This window comes from Pangasianodon hypophthalmus, chromosome 23 (assembly GCF_027358585.1).
Source record: "Pangasianodon hypophthalmus isolate fPanHyp1 chromosome 23, fPanHyp1.pri, whole genome shotgun sequence".
In the NCBI taxonomy this organism is placed as follows: Eukaryota; Metazoa; Chordata; class Actinopteri; order Siluriformes; family Pangasiidae; genus Pangasianodon; species Pangasianodon hypophthalmus.
The window spans coordinates 17,782,469-17,808,158 of record NC_069732.1 but is presented as its reverse complement, the minus strand read 5'-3'; the positions used below and the strand labels follow the sequence as shown (position 1 = coordinate 17,808,158).

The 25,690-nt window shown below is 39.8% G+C and overlaps 1 protein-coding gene across 1 annotated transcript in view; it reads right to left on the bottom strand.

Moving 5' to 3' along the window:
- The window catches only part of baiap3 (BAI1 associated protein 3), a 48,504-nt gene that overhangs the window by 5,023 nt on the left and 17,791 nt on the right, over positions 1 to 25,690 (bottom strand). Inside the window, exons 4-33 of the mRNA XM_026930226.3 lie at positions 24,280 to 24,357; positions 23,805 to 23,912; positions 21,193 to 21,252; positions 19,897 to 19,963; positions 18,616 to 18,829; positions 18,377 to 18,421; positions 18,150 to 18,227; positions 17,951 to 18,056; positions 17,600 to 17,707; positions 16,001 to 16,093; positions 15,798 to 15,901; positions 15,498 to 15,615; positions 15,187 to 15,311; positions 14,544 to 14,634; positions 14,389 to 14,445; positions 12,575 to 12,672; positions 12,219 to 12,270; positions 11,973 to 12,124; positions 11,607 to 11,730; positions 11,166 to 11,309; positions 10,960 to 11,055; positions 10,466 to 10,681; positions 7,580 to 7,648; positions 7,397 to 7,476; positions 7,076 to 7,184; positions 1,751 to 1,822; positions 1,588 to 1,671; positions 1,171 to 1,291; positions 822 to 945; positions 533 to 738 (exon numbers count right to left, since the gene is read on the bottom strand). Coding sequence (XP_026786027.3) covers positions 533 to 738; positions 822 to 945; positions 1,171 to 1,291; positions 1,588 to 1,671; positions 1,751 to 1,822; positions 7,076 to 7,184; positions 7,397 to 7,476; positions 7,580 to 7,648; positions 10,466 to 10,681; positions 10,960 to 11,055; positions 11,166 to 11,309; positions 11,607 to 11,730; positions 11,973 to 12,124; positions 12,219 to 12,270; positions 12,575 to 12,672; positions 14,389 to 14,445; positions 14,544 to 14,634; positions 15,187 to 15,311; positions 15,498 to 15,615; positions 15,798 to 15,901; positions 16,001 to 16,093; positions 17,600 to 17,707; positions 17,951 to 18,056; positions 18,150 to 18,227; positions 18,377 to 18,421; positions 18,616 to 18,829; positions 19,897 to 19,963; positions 21,193 to 21,252; positions 23,805 to 23,912; positions 24,280 to 24,357 — 3,199 coding nt within the window. The remainder of the gene's footprint in view (positions 1 to 532; positions 739 to 821; positions 946 to 1,170; positions 1,292 to 1,587; positions 1,672 to 1,750; positions 1,823 to 7,075; positions 7,185 to 7,396; positions 7,477 to 7,579; positions 7,649 to 10,465; positions 10,682 to 10,959; positions 11,056 to 11,165; positions 11,310 to 11,606; positions 11,731 to 11,972; positions 12,125 to 12,218; positions 12,271 to 12,574; positions 12,673 to 14,388; positions 14,446 to 14,543; positions 14,635 to 15,186; positions 15,312 to 15,497; positions 15,616 to 15,797; positions 15,902 to 16,000; positions 16,094 to 17,599; positions 17,708 to 17,950; positions 18,057 to 18,149; positions 18,228 to 18,376; positions 18,422 to 18,615; positions 18,830 to 19,896; positions 19,964 to 21,192; positions 21,253 to 23,804; positions 23,913 to 24,279; positions 24,358 to 25,690) is intronic.

Here is a 25,690-nt window from a genome sequence, read left to right as displayed (position 1 = left end):
GTGTCATGTGATAATGCTCCATTCACAACATGGCGTCCAATCAGCACCAGTCAGCGAGGCACTGGAGTAGAGAAGAGATGCTGACTCTTATTTCAGTTTCAAAGTTCCAGCAACAATTCAACAATTTGAAAATACAATAAAACAATAATCACAAAGTATATAGTATAAGTATATATATGTTTAATATCTGGGATAGGGGCTCTGATACGCGTGCTAAAGGATTGAATACGCCAAGTAGCAGCAGCCAAACACGCTTTTTTTCCGATGCGAGGTGACATCTGCATAGAAAATGATGGGCATATGTATATCCGGATGACACTAAAATTATCAGGTTAATCAGCCTGTAATTTTCTCAGAGGAGGACGAAGGAAAACACCAACATGGCCAATCTAGACACAAATAAAATCATAGAGGAGCACCTGTATAAGAGGAAATTACCCCAGTACCCCATGTAATTTTAAAACTGCCCAGATGCTTTAGTGGTTGCTTTTTTATTGTCATGCATCTTCAGAGAGTGGGGAAAATAGCATACCGCTTGGTTTCTGACGGGACAGATGTAGGATAAAAGGCTGCAGAGTTTTCCCTGCAGCAGTGGCATTGGGTCGGCCTGGCCAACAGAAGTCACTCAGGGGGGCCACCGCTTCCCCAGCAAAATCATTGGTTGATAGCCAGTCATAATCCATCACAGTGAAGGTGAGGCAAGCACACCTGTGTCTGTACTGCTCAGGGCTTACATGACTGTGGAGATATCAAGATGAGAGAATGTTCATGTGGAAGAGGATAGTTTTCTATATACTACCTTGGTAGTCAGTCCTACTTACAAGTAGAAGAGCTCATCAAAAACTGGGTGCAGAGTTTTGAGCTTCACTTGTGTGCGTTGACTCCTGGAGTTAGGGAAGAGGTGGTGAGGGCAGAGCTCCACTATGACAAAGGGATCACTTAGACCTGAAAAAGCAAAAAAGAGGGGACCAATGATACAACCACAAACAAGACAACTGACTTATCAATCAAAACTACACATTTCTCTGGTGATAACCATATGATTTTGTAATCCCCAGGGCTAGAACAAATACCATTTACATTGCAGTTTACAAGTAAATGTCTGAGATTGGATTTAGCTGTGCAGGACAGGGCATGTTAGTGTGAAGGTCAGTCCAGGAGCAGGCTCACCATTGGCATCCAGGGCAATGAGATCAGCTGCATGCAGTATCTCCACGGTGAGTCTTTGTTCAGGAGCATCATAGTAACATTTAACACTAATGCGTCCAAATCGACTGTGCTTCAAGATTCGCTGAAATGTAGACACATTGCAGTAATGAACCACAGAAGAACTACAGACCTTGCACAATGTGTAAATATTGACTGGTTTATGTTTACTACTAACTTGATTGCATCTAAATAACTATATCTGTTGATAAAATAAACAACTAAGAACCTATTCAATGTTTTAAGCCTGGTGCAAAAGACATTTTACCGAAGAGGAAACAATCATGAGAGGATGGAAACTCTTTGTTTTGACTCAGTTTCTAATCAACACCTTTTCTCTCTGCAGGATGGGTGTCAAAGCCCAGCAGGGCTAGAACCTACCTGCTGGGATATCTTCTCCAGGAAGTACTGCTCGATCAGCTCGAAGGAGGTGCACTTGTTCAGTCGCAGCTCTTCCTCCAGGACCTGCAATGGTAAGGGGTCTAGTCACTAGCAAGTCAGCATTCCTTGTCATCAAAGTTCAAACAGAGAAACTAGTTTTTACCTTGTAGTCCCCAGATTTGAGGTCCTCCAAGAGCAGCCCATCACCACTGGCATGGAAGAACCGCACCAAGGTCTAAAGGAACACACCAGAGAAGAGATACTGGGTTTTCTACCTAGGGCCAGAGGATTTAGCTAAGGTTGTCAACCTTGTCCAAGGTGCTACTAAATGCCACACTATCTCTCATTAGAGTTAATTAGAAACCATTCTGCTATTGCTTTCTATCACACACCCTTGTAACAGCATGGGATTTTTGCTATGCTAATAGACCAGCTATATGGAGCGCAGCATGTTCACCCACGCACCCTAGCAACTCATGACTTTTCATACAAATCTGTCCTGCATTCCTGCCAATTCCCGTCACTTGGAATAGTACTACTAGCACATTGTCATTCTTGTGGGGTCTCCCTTTAATAACTGGACAAGTGGCTGCCAGGATGACTGATGATTAACTGATGGGATGCCATGATGCAGAGAGTGGAAACAATGAGTATTAAAGGAATAGTTTAGCCAAACATAAGTTAAAGAGTCAAAAATTAACGGAAGCTAAAGAAGCCTTTTTAAATGGAACCCAACACATAAGGAGCATTGAGGAGTTTTGCCACTGTACTGCTGTGTGTCTCCAGTTATTCAGTTTCTTTCTGGTTTTGATCCGTTTTAACTGTTCCTGACTCTGACTTTGCTTTTCCTGCATTGCCGTGTCTGCTTCATCTCCATGATCTCTGCCTGTTTGGTTACTATGATTCTGCCTGATGATTTGGAGCTATAAAATGCTTGCAACTGCATCCAACCACGTCCGTCTCATTGCCCTCAGTTGATGAGGTCGATTTTATCTGTACACAAATTCATACTCAAGACTGTTGGGGCAATCGGTTAATACAGTTAATACAGAGTTGTGCAGAAATGCATGTTAATAATCATGTTTTTACCAGCCAAATCATTGTTTATACTCATCGTACAAATTTCCTTAGCTGTATCTCTTGCCCCACTTCAACCCATAACTCAATAGGCGGGATTTGATTCTCTAGTAAATGGACTGAAACTTTTCAACAGTTGATTCCCCCAAGCATGGAATCAGATGCATAGCTCTGTGCCCCGATTACTAATATGGATCCCCCTGTTTAGCTGGCTCATTTGGACTTCAGCATTGAGAAGATACTCTCACAATTTCATTACTCCCATATTTTTTTAAATTATTGATATAGTTGTAGTTTATATTAGTGTTACATTTATTATTTGTTTTATTAGATGGATTTACTGTTATTATCAGTATAGTGTTAAGAACTGTTAGCGAAGTGTCGGCTAGGTATTTAATGTTAGGCATGCGGTATGGTGTTTTTATAATTATAATTATATTCAAATTTAGGTTTATTAAAACTAGCTTAGCTTGGTATTGACTTGGTATTGACTGAGCCATTTGGAGATGTGACAGCACCACGGTGCTCTCTTTCTGCACTGACACCAGCTTCCCAGTTGCTTATAGTTTTAGGGAAACAAGAGAATGCCAACAATGACGGCTTGAGTTATGTTCCGTCACAAATACTACTATAAAATTAAATAATGTTGGCTATTTTTTTCAGGATATACAGTACCTTAGACACATATAAAGAAATGCTATAAAGCAAAGATGCCTTGAAAAATAATGAAAAAAAAAAAAAACTACAAAAAATCTACTATAAAGAGCACTAAACTCTTTGCTTGTTAAAAATGCATCAGTAGTCTCAGGTACACTTTGTGCAGTTTTATAAGAAAATTGGTTGGTAAGTTTTTCAACACATCTTGGAGAATCTGCCAGTTCTTCTGGAGACACTGTCACAATTGCTTCTGTTTTTGCAGGTAAAACTTGATGGCCTTCATTATATATTTTGGCTGAAAAGTGGTTTATTGCATAATCTGTTACTTTCTTTCCTGACATTTTTCTGTAACATTTCATTTTTTTTTGGAAAAATTATGTTTGAGAATCTAAAATGTTTTCTTTTTAATGACTCAGTAATGCAGAAGTCATAAAATAAGCATCTAAGATCAATTTGCATGAAAAAATTTGTGTGCTTAAGACAGCAGCACGGTACTGTATAAGAATGACAAGTGCTGATATATCTTTTAATGCAGACATTAACAACAGTCCAACCACTATGACCCTCACAAACAAACACGCAAACACACACACACACACACACAGGGTGTATTTAACAAATCAGGGTGGATTTAACAAAGGATGTGTGTTATTATTACGGTATTATTGTGCACTAGGGAATGTCTACACCATAGGGATGTAAGGCATTGCCACTATCTGTATTTGTTAAGTGCTCCAAATCCGGTGTTCTTAGAATACAATTGCATTCGTAACTAGCATTCTATTTTACCCCTCTTAACTGCCAGAGGGTAGCGTTTTACCCCCCAGAAGAAGGTCATGAGGAACCGACTCACCTAGGGTCAACTGAGAAGGTTGATTCGGAGATGATTCCCCGATGATTTCCACACCATCAGGAGGGACAATGTTGATCTTCTAGAACCTGGAGTAGGTATACATTGAGGCCTAGATAGCTGGAGTGCAGACCTCCAAGAGTGATACACCTTTCAGTAATGCCCAAGAGGATGAAACGCTGCTCGTGGAATAGCATGTCACAGTAGGGGCTGGACTTCAAGTCTGTTCATAGGCTATGGACTGATGTGGTGTTCATAGGCTGTCCCACAGTGAGCCAATCTCTGCTTAAACAATGGAGTGCCCTGTGTCATTGCACAGAGGAATAACTGGTCTGACAAAAGAATAGCTGGTGCGCAGTACAAATAGCACTGGACACAGAATGGACTGGATGCAGACTGATCTTCATAGAATGCCAAAGTCAATCACCTGGTTCAAAAATTTGGGTGACATAACCTTAGGTAGAAACCCGGAATTCACTCCAGAGTCATCTGGCCAACAACATATGCAGGGTGAGATTATCACCAAGATATGGTCCCACAATTCCTGCTTATGATACCAGTGATACCCATTTCAGTTTAACATCCTGTATGGGTTCACAGAAAGAGGACTTGAGGGTCTTGGGGTAGTGTGGAGGATTGAGGCAGCTAGCTTTCTTCAGAAATGCTACTAAGAGCTTATGAGTTCCCAACAAGGTGCCATCTACTGTGTTGAAATGCCTGACAAATACACTTTTAGCATAGGCGAAGACTTGTCAATATCCCTTACCACTTTAGGCACTGGGTAGCACATCTAGTCCCAGAGAGTCATTTGGATCTGCTAGGGAGAATGACCTTTATTAATGAACCATCTCGGCAAAGAGATACACCTATGCCTGGCCGAACTTTTCCCAGATCTGCTTCACCACCTCCGGGTGCATATGTGCTGCCTCAACAGTGCATCTGCGGCCCCATTGTGCTGGTAGGTAAGTGGTTCTAAGAGATGCTAACCATTGGTGAGCCCACTTGAGGAGTTTCCATATAAGGCACAGAGCATTTTTTGCCTCTTTTTCTATGAACCTGACTATCATTCTGTTGTCTGAATGAACCAGACCATGAGGAGGAGAACTTTTTTAGAGTCCAAAAGTGGTGAGGGCTTCAGCCCTGAGAGAGTCGGGGGTCAACAGCAGAACTGGAGTTTGTACCCCTGCAACATAGTCATCAGGCTCCACTGGGCTGATGTAGTTGCCCTTCACTGACAGGCTCCATTAGCCACTTAGGGCCTGACTCATGCCCGAGGCACCCAGGTATTTGTTAGGCCCTTTGGTGCATGGTTTCATATGCTTGCAGCCCTGACAAGGCCTGTGGGCTTTCAGAGGACACTGTAGCATTAATTGGGCCCTTGGTAACATATTGGTGCCCTGTGGCCTGTCTACTTTGTTCTGTTGGCTTTGCCCAAACTCCCCTCTCCAGACATGCAGGGCAGACAGATTGGCAGATTGGCAATACCCTGCTGTCCAAAACATTGCTTTGATCAACTCCATGATGGGACTGGCCTCTACCAATTGGGGCAGCGGGTCCAATGCTACCTGGACGGTCACCAAAGAATTATCCTTGCATATCAGATGTGTGGCAATATAAGCTGTTAAGTCATCAGTACGTCTGCAGTTCAGGTCAGTCCTATCAGTACCTGACATACTCGCCAAGTGTACCACGAGGCCTCATCAAAATTGGTGGCAATCGGCAAGCAGAAGAGCGTGTTCAGCTTTACTGGTTGAACCACAGGGTCTCCTCTGGCCACTGCTATTTAAGGGTGGCTGTTGTGGCTGGTCTGGATCCTGACAGTTGTGTCTGTGCGAAGGCAGATGCTACTCCAGAGCCCTCACTGAATGCTATGGAATATGGAGCCACGCAAAGCAACTCAGTTGCCTGCTAAAGCTCTACATAGAAAAGTCTCCTGGATGTGGTCTTAAACATCCTGTCTTGGTTCTTCAGGAGGGCTCGAACCCTGAGCTATCTTAGAGGAGGGCTCGAACCCTGAGCTATCAGGAGGACTCCACCGAAGGCTGTGAGCTATAGTGTGTGGCTCCAGCCCTAAAATTAGTGATTTCAAAGTTAGTGATGCCATCCATACACTCGAAGAGAACCTTGAAGTGTTTGTAGATTTTGTTAGTGCCGTTAACTGCAGTATGTTAGGGAGACAGTAGAACATATATACTTCTATCCATTCATCTAAAGCCAGCTGAGAGAATAGCTCGGCAAAGAGAATGACTTGGCAAGGATGCAATCGGCAGCACAAGGTGATGGAGGGCCAGACAAAAGAAAATGAAGGGACACACATACACTCCTGTCCTGGAGTACCATGGAGTATAAGCTAACAGGCTAAGCTAGCAACTAGAGCACTCTAGCTAGCAATTCACAGTCAAGTGCTCTGACAGAGAATGAAATGGATACATTCACTGAGGTGGATTAAGAAGACAGAAAAAAATACCTATCTATCACAGTTGTAGAGGACAGAAAAACTGTAACTCGGACCGAAATCTCAAGCTGCACAGGATAGATCTAAACTCTACTTATGGTCCAGCAATCAGCTTTGTTGAGTAGAGAAGAGGAGCAGAAGTGACAGGGTATAAGGTATTTATAGCAAATACTGCGTCACTGTCAGTACGGCTTTTAGAAGATCTCAGCATGGTGCACACAAGCACAAGAGCATGTTCAGGGGTGAAACAGAAACAACCAGCAATAGCAATGCCAATTTGGTTTGCCTCTCAAACCAGTAGAAAAATAGGCCACTTCCTAAAAAGGAGAACCAAACTAGAACAGTGCCAGTGCAAAGGGAGAAGGTCTTGCACACTGATACCTCAGCACCGTGTAGGCTGCTTGGACTGAATAATCTCTATTTCAGCTCTATTTCAAATGATCACTAACCTCTATAGTATATTGGAACCGTGTGTAGAACTCAACTTGGACACCTCTGTTTTCTGCCACTGAGTCCAGGATCATCCTCAGCAGTAGCTCCCAGAGACTCCAGAGAACCCTGTGAGGGCAACAGAAAACCCACATCCATCACAGTAAACAACCAAGCAAACAATACTCAAACTCCTACATTGCATTGACTTACTATAGTCACTAATAGATTAAACACAACTCCTCAGTCTTGCTGTTATTTACAATTGCTACATGCCAAGGTATTATTACAAGCTTTTTCCTTCAGGGGCTGCAATTATATGGAATGAAAGAGGTAATTACCTTGCCAGGTTCTCCTTCACCAGTGAATCACTGAGAATGACTAAGGTGGAATCTAGGAATTTCATCAATGGAGACACAGCCTGGAAGAGATTTCAGCACAAGAGGTCACTGATGTGTATGTTCCTGCAACTTACAGTATATTCACATACAAATCACTCAGAAAGAAAAAAAAATTCTACTCACATCATCATTATTTATGGTGTCTGGAGAGAGGCTGATGTGCTGAATGTATCTCCTAAGCTCAGGAAGCATCTACCATAGTAACCCAAAATTGAGAATGTCATCAAGAGCTGGCAAATAACAAACCTCCACACCATGTGTGAAGCCAGGGGTGGGCTTAGTGGGCTGAAACTTTTTTCCCCTTTGCTTCATTATAGTATTTAATGCATGCAATTACAGATCTGCTTCTCGCTGGAACACTTCAGACGGTTAGAATGCGTTCACACCGGCAGTGATTTTTTTTTTGCCTCATGTCACTCTAGTCACATTAGGGTGGGTGGGAGTTACTGCCTGTTGCCATGGCATCATGTTTAGGGCCTTGCTAGTGCAATGTGAGGACATAAACTACATAGTTACTTACAGAACATATTCAAAACCACCCATTTTGAATATGAATCAACTGTCCTCCTGCTAAAAAAATGCTGGATGGAAATGCTTGTGTATAAATTGCATCAGTGTAGTGCATTATTGTCTACTTGTGTCAGAATTAACTCAAAACATTTGCTCTTTGTGGCTGTGGGTGTCTGTTTGCAGCAAAAGCACCATGCTGTTATATTTTAGGAACATCCAACACTTCAGGTCCTTGGCACCACCATCCCTCACAACCACTGGTAGCCGATTTGCTTTTTTATTCTTACTCTTTCATGTAGCTGGTGGTTGCTTTGCCTACTGTCACAACAGTGAGTTAAGCATTATTTTTGATAGATGCATAAACTCTTTTTTTACATGTCCAAGTAGTTATTGAGGTAAATGAAACAACAACAGGGGGAGCAGAGAGAAAGAAACGTCATGAGATAGATGACAATAGTGATAGACGGGTTAAAAGATGTAAAAGTTGATTCACAGACCTGCCTTACAGTCAGAAACACATTACATGAGCCAAAAGGAAGGACGAGATCTGTGGACATGCATGAGTGTTTTTCATTATTTCAGTCAGTCTTTGTTTTCTTAAACTTGTCCAGAGGGTCTGCGAAGCGTCACGAGTAAATGCAGGGGTTACAATGGGGTTCAGGAAATGGGATAGTCCTACTTCTTTCATGGTTGCAAATATAAAAACACACACGCTGATCAACTATAACATTAAAACCACCTGCCTAATATTGTGTACGTCCCCCTTGTGCCACCAAAAAAAACTCTGACTCGTTGAGGCATGAACTCCACAGGACCTCTTAAGGTGTGCTGTGGTATCTGGCACCAAGATGTTTAAGTTCTGTAAATTGCGAGGTGGGGCCTCCATGGCTTGGACTTATTTGTCCAGCACATTCCACAAATGCTGGAACAGATAGAAATCTGGGGAATTTGGAGGCCAAATCAACAACTTTTTGTCATGTTCCTCAAACCATTCCTGAACAGTTTCTGCAGTGTGGCAGGGAGCATTATCCTGCTGAAAGAGGCCACTTTCATTAGGGAATACCGTTGCCATGAAGGGCTGTACTTGGTCTGCAACAATGTTTAGGTAGGTGGTACGTGTCAAAGTAACATCCACATGAATACCAAGACCCAAGACTTCCTGGCAGAACATTGCCCAGAGTATCACACTGCCTCCACCAGTTTGCCGTGTTCCCATAGTCCCCAGGTAAATGACGCACACGAGCCCGGCCGTCCATATGATGTAAAAGAAAATGTGATTCATCAGACCAGGCCACCTTCTTCTATCACTCCATGGTCCCGTTCTGATGCTCACATGCCCATTGTAGGCACGTATGGCAGTGGACAGAGGTCAGCATGGGCACTCTGACCGGTCTGCGGCTACACAGCCCCATACACAGCAAGCTGCGATGCACTGTGTGTTCTGACACCTTTCTATCAGAGCCAGCATTAACTTTTCAGCAAGTTGTGCTACAGTAGCTCTTCTGTGGGATCGGACCAGACAGGCTAGCCTTAGTGACTTTCCCTGTTTCTACCTTTTCCCCAAGCAGTTCACTGCAGCCAAAATAAATGAGCAAATGGTGGCACAGGAGGTTTCAGGAGCACATTTGTTTAATTCTTGATAATTTTCTGACCAATGATTTGTTTATAAGACCAATAAAAGCTTCATATTTGCCATTTTTTCCCCCTATGAGTGTATATATATATATATATATATATATATATATATATATATATATATATATATATATATAAAAGCTTATATATATATATATATATAATTTAAAAATTTAAACTAAATACTTTATAATCATGATTTACATTTCCATCAAACTGTAGTACGAGGTCTCAGTTCTGCTTTCCATTTACATGTAAATTGAAGGTGGGAAAGCTTCACTCTCCCTTGAGCTTTCCTTCTAAATTAACCCACTGTGTGGTCAGGTATGTTCATTAATTCATTAACACACTTTTCATTTTCATCAACACACTTTTCATTTCATACACTTTTCATTTTCAATTTTCATTTTCACTGTGTACTAACTAGCTGTATATGGCTGAAATGACAATAAAAGCCACTTAACGTGACATTACTAAGTTTCCTAATCACAAAAAGAAAGATGTTGGTAAAGTATTTTGGGTCTGGTTTGGTAAGTTAAAACACCTGGTAAGCCCAGTACCAAGTCTGTCACATTTTAAAATAATCTTGCATCACAATGCATTATCTCTTTATTAAGGAAAATCGGTTTTGGCATGGGCGGCCCTCAGGCTTATAGTTCTTAAGCCCTAACCTGCTAGCACTGCTCCTGCTCTTCACAGTATAAGAATTTCAGCTACCCATGAGAACTAACATGGGAAGAAAGGCTCTTTAGTTATATCTTTGCCCTATAATTGCCTCAGTGGTCAGCTCAAGCACCAAAAATTAGAAGAAATAATAAAATATTCAGCTCAGATGTTGCTGTCTGATAGTGCAGGTTGAAGTACCTTATCAGTGAGGTGTGTGATTAGCCTTTTAGCCTCCCTTTGCAGATCCAGGTCAGCATTATATAGCTGGCCATTTAGGGCTTTGTTCACTTGCTCCTTGCCTTCAGCACCACATGACTCCTCCATAGCCTGCTCCACAGCCCGCCAGTCCAGCTCCCGTGGCAAGCTGGACAGATATGCGCGCACATGCTCTGTGTTGTTAAGTGCCACAGAGAGCTGCCCAAAAAGCAGGTAGGGGGAGAAAGAGGAGGAAGAGGTGGAAAAAGTGGAAGTAAGAAGAGTGAAAATTTAATAAGACAATAAGCAGAGATAGAAAGAACTGCCAGAATGGCAAAGGGATCAGAGACAAAAAAAAAAAAAAAAAACATGAGCAAGCATCACAGCACAAGAAATCCACTGAGAAAACAATGTTGCCAAGGAGAAACAGTCTGTACTGACATTTACTCCTTGTGAAATGAAAGCCCATTTCCCTCTCCAATACTCAGGGGCAGTACCTGCATGATGAAGGTCCGGTGGTCCTGACCCAGCTGGTTCCTCTCAATTTTGCGCTTCAGGAGCTCTGCATAGCACACCGCCTCACTGCACAAATTCTGCATTGAACAACACCATCCGGAGATCATTTCTGCACTTCTAATATGATTCACTTAAATGTCTTTTTAACTATGTTTTTGACTGAAATTTTCCAAAAATGTGAGCTTACATCAGTCAAGCGAGTGATGAAGATGAATGCCCCTGCTGAGTCAGGCCAAGCCAGCTGGGTCCAGAACTCTTGCACCTGGCTGAAGCATGTGGTGACGTCCACTGCCGACACACTGTGCTTGGCATGCTGCTGGATTGGCTCGAGCTGTGCCATTCACAAACATATACAGACTTATAATGGAGCTCTTGCTCTCTCACGCTCTCCCACAGACACTCACATTCACTCACATAAGATTGTAGATAAACACTTAAGGTTCATTCCACTTGAATTTTGAGATATATATGGCTTAATGAGAAGAAAACTATTCAATTTTCACACCAGAGGAAGTGGAAATCAGAGTGATTACAGGTTTCATATGTTGTTATGTAGATATGGACTATATTTACGCCTCTCAAAGTTGTGCAATCAATCCAAGGATTTTCTATATTTTCTCCAACTTGCCTGGTCCATCTCCACAGCCTTGCGGATCCTGTCAGTAGATTTCTCATGCACAATCTGCAGCCATTTATGAATGGAGGATTTGAACCAATTGTGAAAACCTGTTAGTGCCAGCATCTTAGTATCTCTACAAAGCACACACACACACACACACACAAAAGAGATGCCAGTGTCTGAATCACCACTTATAAATAGAACTTATGAATCGTGACAGAACATTCAGCATCAATTCAGAAGATTAGCTACAAGAACTTTCCATCTATCAGCCACATATGGTCACGATGACTCATGTTCTTTCATGTAGTCTAGTTTACGGAGCAGCAATCATCTGGTCCTTAGAGATGGATCTGAAGGGCTGCAGTGACTTACTTGAGAGGCAGGAACTCCCTGAATCGTTTGAGGGTCTTCAGAGATATGAAGACCTCGAACAAGGTTTCCCCCATTGTCTGGGAGAGCCGATAATTCTCCTGTTCCAAAGTCCCGCAAACACGCTCCATCGCAACACTCACGTCATCAGCCACCTGGATACAGAGCGCAATCTCTTTGTTAAGTCCATCAAATCATGTTCATCATTTGGAAGAGAATAATTGCTTTTATTCATGTTTGTGCACGCACCAGCTTCTCTAACTGCCGATAGGAGATGCTGAAGAAGTCCACCTTCACTGAGCTGAAAGAAACAATAAACTCAGTTTCTCTCTGTCAGGAGGCTTAAGAGGATGCTGAAGTATTTAACCTTAGCTCTTAAGCAGTACTCTCCTGCTTCTCAAGATCTACCCACTGAACGGTTTAATTCCAACCCTAATCAAACATGCATGACATGCATCCAGTGAGGCAAGACCTTTAGGAGTGGATTAATACTCAAATAAGAGTGCTAAATTAAGGTTGTAATTAAACTCTGTCGAAGGATTGATCTCCAGAAAGCAAAGCAATGTACTGCTGGTCTCTAGAGCATTAGAATGGTGAGGTGTTACTTATGAAAGAGCTTGTTGTAGACATTCTGCCCTCGTTGTACATCAACACACACCGCATCCACCACCAGAACCAGTCTCTTCAGCTGCTCTTCCACAGTCTGCATCAAAACAGCATAATCACTGAGTAATCAGTCAACAAAGACGTCTTTATCTCTACCACCACTCTCATAGCCTGAACATGAAATATGACTGATACCACAATGACATTTTTACAGCAAAACATTCTCTCAATTTACTGAATTTACAATAAATTGCAATAATACTGTAATGTGTTACTAAGATGTTTTAGTCATTTCTAGTAAAACACTGGACATTGGCTGGAAATTCTTCCCTGAAGCAATATGGTATTGACTAACAAGTAATGGTATGAGCAAATGGTATGAGTAAATATAATTACAGAGGTGAGATTAGTGTCTTGACTTTAGCCAGGATATGCTGCATTCTAACACTAGGTGAATTAAAATGAAGCCAAGAAGCTGTTATATTAAAGATAAGATAATATATCTGTTAAATGAGCTGGTGAAGTGTTTGTGGAAATCTTTTGTTATGTTGTTCACTAGGTTCAGGAGACATGATCCAGGCTTTTGCATTTGTCTTTAGTTAAACTGAGGATACTAGTGAGAACATTTCCGTAGTCAGCGTAGCTGCCAGGTCCAGCTTTTAAATGCAGAATCTGGGAACATTGGGCTTGTTGCTCAAAAGGTTTAGGGTAAGGCATTTAGCATAGTTAGATTAGTGAAGTATTAATGGAGTATTTTTATGCCAGCAGTAGGTGTTTGGACATGGTATTTATGATTTTGTTATTTCTACAAGAAATGTGTTTGTGTAATTAGGCGTATTTAAATGACACGAGACATACTGGTAGTCCCTCAGGTGACTTTTTATTTTATACTGCTTTTATATTATTAGATTTTCTACTTTGTTATTGAATGAGGGAACACTAGACATGAGGCAGGAATATACACTGGATGGAACGCCAGTCCATCGCAGGGCACTATGGACATACTTATTCACACCTTCACAATTTATCTCAGCCAGTCCACCTACTGATGTTTTTGGGAGGAAACCGGAGAACCCGGAGCAAACCCGGGCGAACAGAGGGGGAACATTCACAGAAACTCCACACAAACAGTAACTCGAGCTCAGGATCAAACAAGGGACCCTGGAGCCATGAGGCAGCAAGACTACAACTGATGCCACATTTCCCATTTCACATGTAAAGTATATAAAAAACTTGCTTTTTGTTTCCTGGATTTGTACTTACAGTATATATGCAATAAAATCTGTATTATTTTATATTCACTAATTTACTTGCAGCTTGACTTGCTAGTATGATACGATAAAATACGATTACGAGTTATGAGTGTAAAGATTACTGTGATGAGATACAGTGCATTTACAATAATAACTGAAGTGATGCTAAAGTACAGGACTGTATTTTTACACTCCAAAAATGTCATCGTAGTGAAATATCTTGAATATAATCACATTCATCTAGCATTTCTTATTATAAGATTATTAAATCTATTTCTGGGCATTCTTTTACTAATTTCAAGCTTTTTTCTTATTCTTTTGGCAGATAGTTTTGCTTCTTTCTAGAAATAAATGCAAAAAATACACAGGATTATTGGCCAATAGAACAAGACTGTTTCAAAAGTAAGAAAAGCTGGGGCTTGTAATCTTACCATAGCTTACCTACAAATGAATTGCCAAATTTATTGTAAAATCTACAGGATTTGAGCGCAGTGGATAGTAATATAAAAATTAATGGACTATAATATATTACACAGTACTTTTTATAATTTGACACTTACCCCTTCATCTGGTTTAAAGTGTGAAATTGTGGCCTCGTACCATTCAACTGTGCCTTTCTGTAGTGAGAGGGACAAACAAATATTTCTGAAAAATTCCAAAAGTACCCAATGCTTGGCAAGAATTACTTATTGTTGTGAGTGAGGGTTAATTATACCTTTATGACAGTTGCTATTTCCAGGTGCAGCTCATTGCGGTTAGGACAAACTGCCTTGAATGCTTGCATCAGCTGCATCTGTCCGACAGTCCTGAATCACACGTGGGCACAGTAAGTATAAAGCAGCATAAAGCGAAGACATTTTTTATGCAGAAACGCTAACCACATTTTCCTAACACGCACTTCTGAGTTACACTGAGCATGCAGTACTACTCGCATGTGCACTCTTTCACAGATCAAACAGACCAGAGGGACCCAGCTGCCATTTCTATCAGCCTATTTAATCAGACCGTAGAATACTGACATCTGTATGTGTATGAGTCTGTGTGTGCTCGTAGTATTGACTTGTTAACTAAGACTAGCACACTATACTACATTTAAGAGCAACCCTGGAAAAGGCTCCACAGGATATCAATTCTTCCTAGCCCCTCTAGCCGATACAGACCCCCTAGAGAATACAGAGCCAGAAAGGGCACAGCAACACAAACTTCCACACAGACAGCTGCCGTATTGACAGCTGGAAAAAATATTTGAATTTGAATAGACTCCCCAGTTCAGACCTTTCAAAACTCTCTCTCTTTCTCTCTCTCTCTCTCTCTCTCTCTTTCTCTCTGTGTGTGCATGTGTGTGTGCGTGTGTTTACCTCAGCATTATCTCACATCGCGTGATGGCGGCAGGGTTGGTGCATGGGAACACATGCCTCATGCTCTTCATAAGAGACAGGCAGTAATCACAGTAGAGTTTAAAGCTCTCAGCGAGGAGGTTCTCCTGTGCACACAACAATAACCACTGTTATTAACGCTCACATGAAATGTTAGAAATGTTGCATTTAGGTCGTAGTTAGCTCAAAGCACTAAAGGTTCGATAGCAAGAGCACCCAAGACTTTTTCGCCTCTTTGTAAGAACATTCCCTACCGTTCCGGATCAATGACGTTTTGTGAAAAGAGGACCTACCAGCTCCTTATTCACATCTCCAGCCTCCCACTCGGCCTCCACAGCCCTCAGCAGCCTGAGCAGTAGTGCGTAACACATCCTCTGCGAGCGATGATGGCTACTGTAGCAGTGCCAGCGACTATAAAAACACACCGAATACAGAGCTGACTAGCAGGTGGCCATCATGTGATTATTATCAGGACAACTTTTCTACTCTTTCAAAGAACAAACCAATTTGCTGTCAATAAACATCACTATATGGATTATGGTGAGGTGGAATGGCTATGGTTATCATTATAGGATCAACATTTTAATACACACATGACAGCCTGTTGCAGTGGAGTAAGATCGGCCTGCACAGCATGATGGGAGAGCACAGTCCATGCTGCTGGGCACACCTGTCCATTCCAGTTATAGGGTTCTTTCTGAAAAGGTTTTGAGAAAATAGCATGCAGTGACATCTTTTTCCCTACCAGTATGTTTATGTGTGAATGCTGAAGACTGTATAAATACAGAATCCAAACCTGAACTTGCTTGTGCTCATACTCCAGAATCTGATTTAACATCTTCTGATGAATGATCACATTTGAGACCACTTTGCTCAAAGCAGTGTCCCTCTGTAGGACAAAGCAGATTTCAGCAAGAAAGCATAAATGTCTCTTCTAGAGTGCTGTAGCGCTTTAATGATTTTGTGTTATTTCAAAACAAAAGAGATATTCCAGATTTGGCTTAAAATAGTCTGCCTTAATCTGCCTTTGATTTGTAGTACTCTGTACATTACCAGTTTACAGAGAACAACCAGCAATGACCAGTTGATTTATGCATAAATATGCTGCTTTCAACTAGAGGTTGTAGAGATGTAATTCACAAACTCTGATCAGAAAAGCTAAAGAAGACACCCCCCCCCCCCCCACACACACACACACCCCCGACCCCCCCAACTCGAAATTCCTACTTGGGAACTCAGTGTAGCCTTCTCAACTCCTCAGAGCTCAGGGAGTGACGTCACAAATCAAAATGGCTGCTCAGCGCATTAGAAGTAAACAAAGTAGTACTTATTCCCTTTAAATGAGTTACTCTACATACAATTACTTGCTTTAGTTCAATCAACATTCAGACATACTCACTTGTTAAATCTATAACACTGGATGTAAGCATACATCACTCATCACAGTTAGCTGGCTAGCTTTTTAGAAACAAAAGATGAACATGGAGGCATCCATGTTTTTTCCCACTTTATAGCTCGAATGCAAGGAGGTTGAAAAAGACATCATTCCGAGCTGCGACTTCCAACCTACTTCCGAGGTAAGTGAAATGCAGCAATGAAATTGAACATTTCTGTTTTCGAATTTTCTTATATCAAGTTCAATGCCACTTTGTTTATGCTATGGTGTAATACCCCAGTGTGAAAAATAGTCACAGGACTGTTCAGTGATCTCTGAAAAGGTTTGGACATTGTTGTTTCAAGACATCATTCTTTAAAATGCATTAGATGAAATGAATTAGAATAATCTTCAGATTGTATAAATTCAACAGCGAAGAGGGTGGGAGAAGTGAGAGAAGTACACACTGGCAACATTTTAATTTAAGGTTTGGTAATCAACTATTTATGAGCAAGTAAGAAATAGTCTTCTACTAGTTTAGCAAACAGATATCATCTAAATTATATTATAATATTATATTATAAAGGTTTTATTTTATTTTAATCACAGGAATCATTTTACAGGAATCATTTTTTAAAATTGATTTATTAATGACGATTTTATTTTTATTCAATCATTTTATTTTAAATATATTCTTAAATCAAGAGATCTCAACCCATGTCCTAGGGACCCACTACATAGTTTTAAACTTCGTCTGCTACCGAATCTTTATAAAGTGCTAAGAAGCCCATCGTGAGCTGCATCACATCAGGTGGAAAATCTCTGCAAGGCAGTGGGGTTGGAGTTAAGAAGCGCTGCTGACAAATTTTTGTTTTAATAATTGCTCAATTAACATTTACTAACATAACTAAAATTTACAATCACACTGTATTACCTGCTTATAAATAGTTTATTACCAAAACTTCAAAGTGCGGTTCAAAGTGCATGTTTTTCAGAAAAGGAATAGACAGAGATCTCTACCTGGTTGGTGAAGAGTCTTAAAATGAGGTGGCATTCTCCCTGCACTTTAGATGCACTAGACCGTGGCTCTAGCTTGAACCACTTATCATAGCCAATAACCGGGATCTCCTGTTGAGAGATATACAGCACTCAGTTTTGTTTTTTTTTAATCTTATTTAGTGTTTTATTGTTTTGTTATTGTAGTGGGTTCTAAGCAGGCTCCTGCAACATGCAGAACATTTCCTTTAAATAAAGGTCAAACATGATATTTTAAAAAATGTTTCTTAAAAGGTAGACATTTTTATATTTTTATTTTTACAAAGGTTTATGGACCCTTAAATAGATTAGTCTGTTGTATTCATTTCAACTTACACTTAACGGGATGTTCAGGCAACCAAGAAAGTCATCGGCATTCTCTTCACTTCCTGACGCTGACGCTCCGTTGGCCCTCACAGATTTGGCAATTTGCTTGAAGTACCTAATATAATAATGCCATAATCCATTTGAATATCAGTGAATTGAAGTTAGTTATTGTGTTTTTAATTGACCACGTAATGATTTCATGCTATACCTGCCCATTCCTCTGAACCCACTGATCTCGTTCAGCTTACGGCACGCTTCAGCCACAGACACGTCATCGTCGTGATCCCTAGGGAAAATGGGTTTTGTGGCTTATCTCACACTCCCAGCTAACATCTTTGGCATGCTGGGGTGAGATTGATTATTTGCTTGCACTTTAACCTTCATGAGCAACAGTTTGAGAAGAGCAGGCATAAACTATTTTAACAAATATCTTACCATATATCCAGATGCAGAAGATCATTCTGGACATCATCAATGTCGCTGTGTGAAGATAAACATTAAACTTCAGCGATGTATGTGATTATTGCTCTCAAAAACCTATTCCTTTAAACATCCAATCACCATGTACAGGCAGCAATTAAACAATTATCCTCAGCAGCATGTTCATCATTGTGCATCTCATGCTTTGTTAAGCAGACCAAAAAGAAAGTGCTTAATTCTAATTTTCTACTCACAAAACAAAATGTTCGTTCCACACAGGGTTGAGAGTCTCAGGTTTCACTTCAGTCACTTGGATGTCTCTTGCAGCCAGCACTTCCTTGACGCTGGAACGCTTCTCTAACTTCTCCTTCCTCTTACGGAAGCTGAACTTCCTCTCTTTTCTCTCCTCAGTCTCCCGTGGGCTTTGTCCCACGAGAATACCCAGCATGCAATAGGGGTCACTGTAACCTACCAATCCCCCAGAATAAATGTTCCAGAAATAACACACAAAACACCATCCTCCAAAACACCAATATAAAGACATATTTGTGTGTATTGCATATTTATCTACCCAAGGTTTTATCCAAAGGAAAGCACCTATGCAGGGATGGGCAAAGTACTGAGAAATTACACTTACGTAAGCGTATAGGCAATGTGTTAAAATCTTACTCAGCTAAAGTCTCCAGCGAAAACATCCTCAAGTGAAAGTAAAAACATTGCTACTTTTAAATGTACTCGAGTATTTTTTTTCTATAGCAACTTTGTAATTTTGCCTGAAAACATCATTTAATCTCTCTAAGTCTGCATTATTTATCATTGGCTAGAATTCTGCCTAGCCAGTTATCGTAGCTACTGTAATCAATGCTAGCCTGACATTAGCAAAGCAAACAGGCTAACGTAGTTAAACATAGCAAGTTAATATTAGCAAATTTGCCTCAACATGCTTTGACAGATGATTAGATGGAGTTCATAATTTCTAGAGAGGTAAAAGGGCCTTGTTTTATACGAGTCTTTGCTTACTCCAGCGAACTGAAACATTTTACTGAGGTAGAGTCAGGGACGCTCATCCTCAAGTTGCACACTGCATTCTGGTGGTTTAACCGTCTTTAATCACACACTGATAACTGTAGCGCTAGCTACTAGCTATCATGAGAAGGTTATGGCTGGTGATGAATTGTTACGAAGCTTGATATATTTTTTTTTCTAAAAAACCTAATGATGTACAGCACGCAGTCTTTAGCTATATGAAAAAAGACGAGAAGTTCGTGAAGTACTCTGAAGGTCTAAATAAAAATTTAAGGAGTAAAAAGTATGTTTTTTTCTTGGAAGTGTAACTAAGTAAGAATACAAATATTCAGATTTAATAATACTCAATCAAAATATATATGTGCCAAACTAATAATTAAGTATAATAACAAAGTACAACTACTCAAGTACTGTCCACCCCTGCACCTATGGAGAATTCTGATGGCATGTTACCCTCCTAAAAGTGCTACAGTAATTAGAGACTGCAAAATCCAACAAAAGTCTCTCACCGTTGGCATCTTTCGCCATGAGATTCTTGCCTTTCATGACAGAGACCCTTAGAGAAAAGCCTGGTCTCTGTAGAAGAAGGGGTCAGACATGTGAGTTACAAAAGAGTTGGAAGAGAAACTAAAGCTCTCATTAGCAGCGTTTGTGGTTGGTGGGGAATTTTCACAGTCAAGGCTACAGTCCAAAAACCAAAAAGCTGTTTCATTACTCACTTTAAATTTCATTTTCACAATATGACAAATAAAATGACTTTGACTTTGACAGGAAAATGAATATGAAAAGAATTAACATTAACACTCTTTTTTCACACTTGTTTCTTCATGGCAGCCCTACACAATTGTCCACTTTCTTGGCAGTTTCTAATTTGTTTTGTTTTTTTAACACCTTTAGCCATGTGTCACAGTCCACTTTTAGCATTCTGTGGGTTAGACAATGAAGCCATAGAGACATGGCTGTTTTAAGTGCACACCAATGTAGATCTTTTCACTTTCTCCAGAAGCATTCATAGGTTTTTCTTTAAAAGACAAAAATCTAATAATGAATGAAAAAAGTTTGCAGTCCTGCAACACCACGACCTTTCAGGAGAGGAGGAATCAATAGGGGCGCTCTCTGTCAGATGCAGAGATGCCGATTATTTCTTGTTGAGATTCGGAGTGAAGGGTTGGATAATTGTGAGATGCATAATCGCACAATATTTCGCTGTTCTTTTCACTCAGTTTATCTGCCCAAGGAGCCTGGGCCTGTTTCATGGTGACTTTTGAAATCTCCTTGACAGTTGCATGACACAGACAAAGAAAGAATGAATTAGGTGGACTTCTATGAACAGGTATTCAGCTGTTATTTCTACCTCCACTGTAATATAAATTACAACTGAGTCTACCAATTTCTGCTTAAGGTGCAATATTGGATATTCGGATGGTCATTGTGTGTTGTGTTGTCTGTGGTGTGTGTGTTGTAAACTGGGATGAATGTATCATGTTTTGACCAAACACCAACAAAAATTCCTAACACATGTAAATGTATATGGTGAATGAAAATGATTCTGATTCTGAGTTAGAGTTAAAGACAAAGATTGTTGGAACATATATGATGTTATAAATGCTTATAAATGACAGAATAAACCAAATCCAGATGAAAAATTGGAAAGAAGAAATAACACAATCAATCTTCGAAGACAGGTCTGACTGTCTACATTGTGCTGATGGAAGTAAGGAAAAAAAGGAAGTGGACACAACATGGCTGAGGCTGAGAAAAACAGCAGAGATATCTGTTGAAGAATAATTCACCAAATGCCTCACCTTAGACTCTCTCACTCTCTGGAGAATGATTTCGTGCTCCTCTTGGCTCATACCAAACACCTGGGGTGAACAGGAAAGATACTGTTATCTAGAGAATAGACAGGAATAACTGTCCTAAAGCCGACATCCGAGATGCTGCTTTTCTACTAAATGTGGAATAAAGACGCATCTGTGATTCGCCAAAAAAAGGGACAAATTCATAGATCAGTGGTCAGTGTTTGAAGTGTTTATGTCACCACTTTCTAAAAGAAGATGGAGACTTGGTGTGACAGCGTCTGAGTGGATATAATAGCAGCACTGAACATCAGTGACCAGCAGGAGAAGGCTTTGTTATTTAATCATGTCTTAGAGCAACTGATCCAATTCATAAACCCCAAGCCAAAGCAAAAAAACACCATGAATCAGTCCCTTACATTGTGTGTGTTTTAATTTTACATTTACATTTTACATTTTTCTTTTTAGCAAAAATGTGTTAGTGTTAAAAATATGTTATTACATGCCACTGAATGTCTGTACATACAAACTACTATGCAGAAATCTAACACCATATTTTTATTATATAGAAATATTGTTTGATACTCATTTCACATCTTCTGCATTTGTGTATAAGTAGAAAAGTTTTTTCCAAACTTTCATTTCCAAAAAAAGGAAAGTTTTTGTGTGTTTTTGTGTATATTATGAAAGCCTTGAACTGCAAGGTGTGATCTTTTTTTATTGCTATCTAATTATTTTGACTTCCAAAGTCATTATTTTGTCTTAGTATCTCAATATTTAGCCTTAGTAAGTCAAAATTATAAGATATTAAGTCAAAATAATGAAAAAAATTTCACACCTTACGGTTCAGGGCTTCCATAACATATGAAGCAAGGGACCACTGTTAAGATAAGAGCATCATCCGGGCTGCCTTGGATTTTACATAAAGACTCAGAAGCAAGAGAAACAGTCTGCAGAACAACTGTGACAAATTCTGCCAGGCGATTTGTTTATAAAACCGCACAACAATGTACCTAAGAGGACTCATGCAGTATTACATGCAAAGGCTTGCCACACTAAATGCACAGTTTACTACAGTTTACTACTCTTTATATAGTTTTTGATATTTTATAGATTTTCATTATTTCTGAAAGCATTGTTGCTTTACTACTTGCACAGTATTGTAGATGTGTATGTGTAAATATTGCTTTAAAGTATAAAAAAGTATAAAAAGTTAATAATTTGAGCATATTATGGGCCAAAAAAACAATTTTTTCAACAAAATTTAAATTTGTTGGTAATGAAAGACTACTAACTGTTTATATCCAGGAGTGGACAATACTTGAGTACTTGTACTTACAGTAGTTACTATACATTTACATTTACGGCATTTGGCAGATGTCCTTATCCAGAGCAAATTACATTTATCTCATTTATACATCTGAGCAGTTGAGGGTTAAGGGCCTTGCTCAAGGGCCCAACAGTGGCAGCTTGAACTCATGACCTTCCAATCAGTTTTCCAACATCTTAACCACTGAGCACATTACATTTTTATTTAGATTAAGAACTCATTGCAAATCTCGAAGATCTCTTATCCAGCCAATGACTGTACGCTATACATCAATGCAATGGGCTCAGTTTAGCATCTAATCAAGTTCATCAGTGTAGAAAAAACTGTCAAGAACTCCTCATTGGCCGTGACCTTCTCATGCTACACAGTGTAGTTAGCGCTATAGCCATCTGTGTGTTTATACAGTAGATGGATAATCCACCAGACTGCAGTGTGGAACTTGTGCATGAGTGCCCCTTGAGGAGGCTATGTTTAACTACATTAGCCTGTTTTCCTTGCTAATGTAATGTTAGACTAGCATTGATTCCAGTAGCTAACATAATTGGCTAGGCAGCAAGCTGAATTCTAGCTAATGGTAAATACTGCAGACTTTGGATGATGTTTTCAGGCAGAGTTGCTGTAAAACGAAACAAAACAAAAAAACACATCTAACAGTTTTAGGTAAATAATGTGAAAAAAGTTACTTAATTTCATCAGTTAAAAACATTTGCTTTTTACTTTTAATACTTGAGTACATTTAAAAGTAGCAACTTTTTTTACTTTCACTTGAGTATATATTTTTAGTTGGATACTTCTACTTTTAATATGCAGTTGTTGTGGTTGTTCTTTTGGCTGCTCCCTTTAGGAGTCGCCACAGTCACCTTCCATTGTCCGCATATCAACTTGGCACAGGTTTTATGCAGGTTTTCCTGATGCAACTCTCCCAGTTTATCCGGGCTTGGGACCGGCACTGAGAGTGCACTAGCCTGTGAACCCCAGTGGCTGAGGTTGGTGCACAGTGTGGAGCTCAAACCCAAGATCCTGAGATCAAGAGTCCCATGCTCTACCAACTGAGCTAGCAGGGTGCCCCACTTTTAATATACAATATACTTAGAAATTATACTTAAGTGGAACTATACTTTCACTTAAGTATAATTTCTCAGTACTTTGTCCACTCTTAGGCAAACCGGTGAAATAGCATATCAAGACAGTGGTTTGTTGCTTTGTTGTACAAAATAAACTAATGATTTCCATCATAGAATGCATGTGATGTTCAATCCCCTTGTGAGAGAGGAAAGGAGGTCTCTACCTTCTGTAGGTAGGTGAACAAGTCTTCTTCATTGGTCACATATTCGGGTGATGGCACCCCGACCCGATTAACCACAGTGTAGACCGCCTCCTCGTACAGTAAATCAAGCTGAAGAAAAACAATTTCTATTTCACTTCTTATGTATAGGCTTTAAGGTCAACACTACAATGCAAAAAAAATTGAAGGGAAATCAATTATTACAGGTGCCGTTATAACAATTAAACTCCTGGTAATATCAAAGGTTATTTCTATTTCGGTCTAACATCATTTGTGAGTATTTTGAAACACTGATGTATGCAGCAGATGTATGTTGTACTGGAATATGTTTGGCTTTTATACTGTGAACACCTTGAGCAAATGTCACACTCAAGTTTAAACAAACCATGCAAATATTTTGTAGAAAAAGCACACTGAACAAGGATGAAGGTCTTTTTTGTATTACAGTATTTTTCAGAAGTAGGTAAAAATGACTCACTTCATTCCTAGTGGTTTTCTCAGGAACAAGCAGCTGGTCCGTACACTCTGGCGGCGGTGGACCCGCAATAATCTCCTCCTTGTAGAGTGTGACAAAGAAAAGTAAAAAAAACTGATTTTAGGTTTAGGTATTTTAATTAAAAAAAAAGATTTATTAAAGGTTTGCATGTGTAAAACCCTGCAAACTCGAGCGCTCACATAAAACACGCACACTGATTCACTTCACCGAGGTCTGCAGAGGATTGGGTCTTTCATGTGAGCAAAATAACACAGGTTATCCATTTTGCCATTTCCCCAGTTCCCTTTCTGAACCTTCCAGACTCACCTCTTAGCACAACGAGCTGAAAGAAATCCACCAAGGGTCATATTCGAAGTTCAAAATGTATACCAATGCTTACATGGAGACCATTCTGCATATTCAGACTAGTTGCAGGTACTTAACATGAATTTCTGAGCTGCACACTGATATTAATAAAATTACCCATGTGCAGAGCATGCCTGAGGTTGCCTCTTTCTTGTGTAGAGCTCTCGGGACAGGAGATCTTCAGCTGTGTCTAGACTACTAACATTAAAGCACTTTCCTTTACATAGAAATGTACACTCATGAAACAGTTTCTATATTTCCCCTTTGCTTTCTATTGCAATATGTATAAAAGCAAAAGATGACATAAAATACAGTTTAGTATGATATACTGTATATGATAATATATATGAATGAGAATTAGATAAAGATTCAAATAAACCTCTAACATCAGTTGTCTGATATGAGGGAAGGAACCTAGTCATGATTATCAGATTGATCATGTGATCACTGTAAATTTAACAATTTAACAATATATAATATGTATGAAATATATAAAGTAGCACTTGATACTTCATACATCCTATTTTGACTAATACTTTGTACTGACAGTGTACAAACACATAATGCGTGAAGCTTAGGCAGGAATGAAAAGCAGATTGACCGAACCGGTCACAAAAACAATTACTGTTTTTTATTTTGGTTACTGACTTAAATTGGACGCACAAATTAATGTCACAGTTAGGTCAGGAAATCATAACGTGTGCACACAATGTACTTTTTTCATGGTTTCATTGATGAGCTTTTGATGTAATGAATTGTGCCCATGTTTTGGTTAATTTGCACTCTAACCAAGCAGTCATATACATTTTAAGTAGGCTGAGGTGAAGGTACTAATATTACAGTTATAATCAACGTTCCTGAGGATACATTATATTGCCAAAGGTTTGTGGACCCCTGACCATCACACCCATGTGCTTACTGAACATCTCATTCCAGATTTATTCCCCTGTGTTTGCTGTTATAATGAGCTCCACTCTTCTGGGAAGCTTTCCACTAGATGTTGGAGCGTGGCTGTGGGGATTTGTGTTCATTCAGCTACAAGAGCATT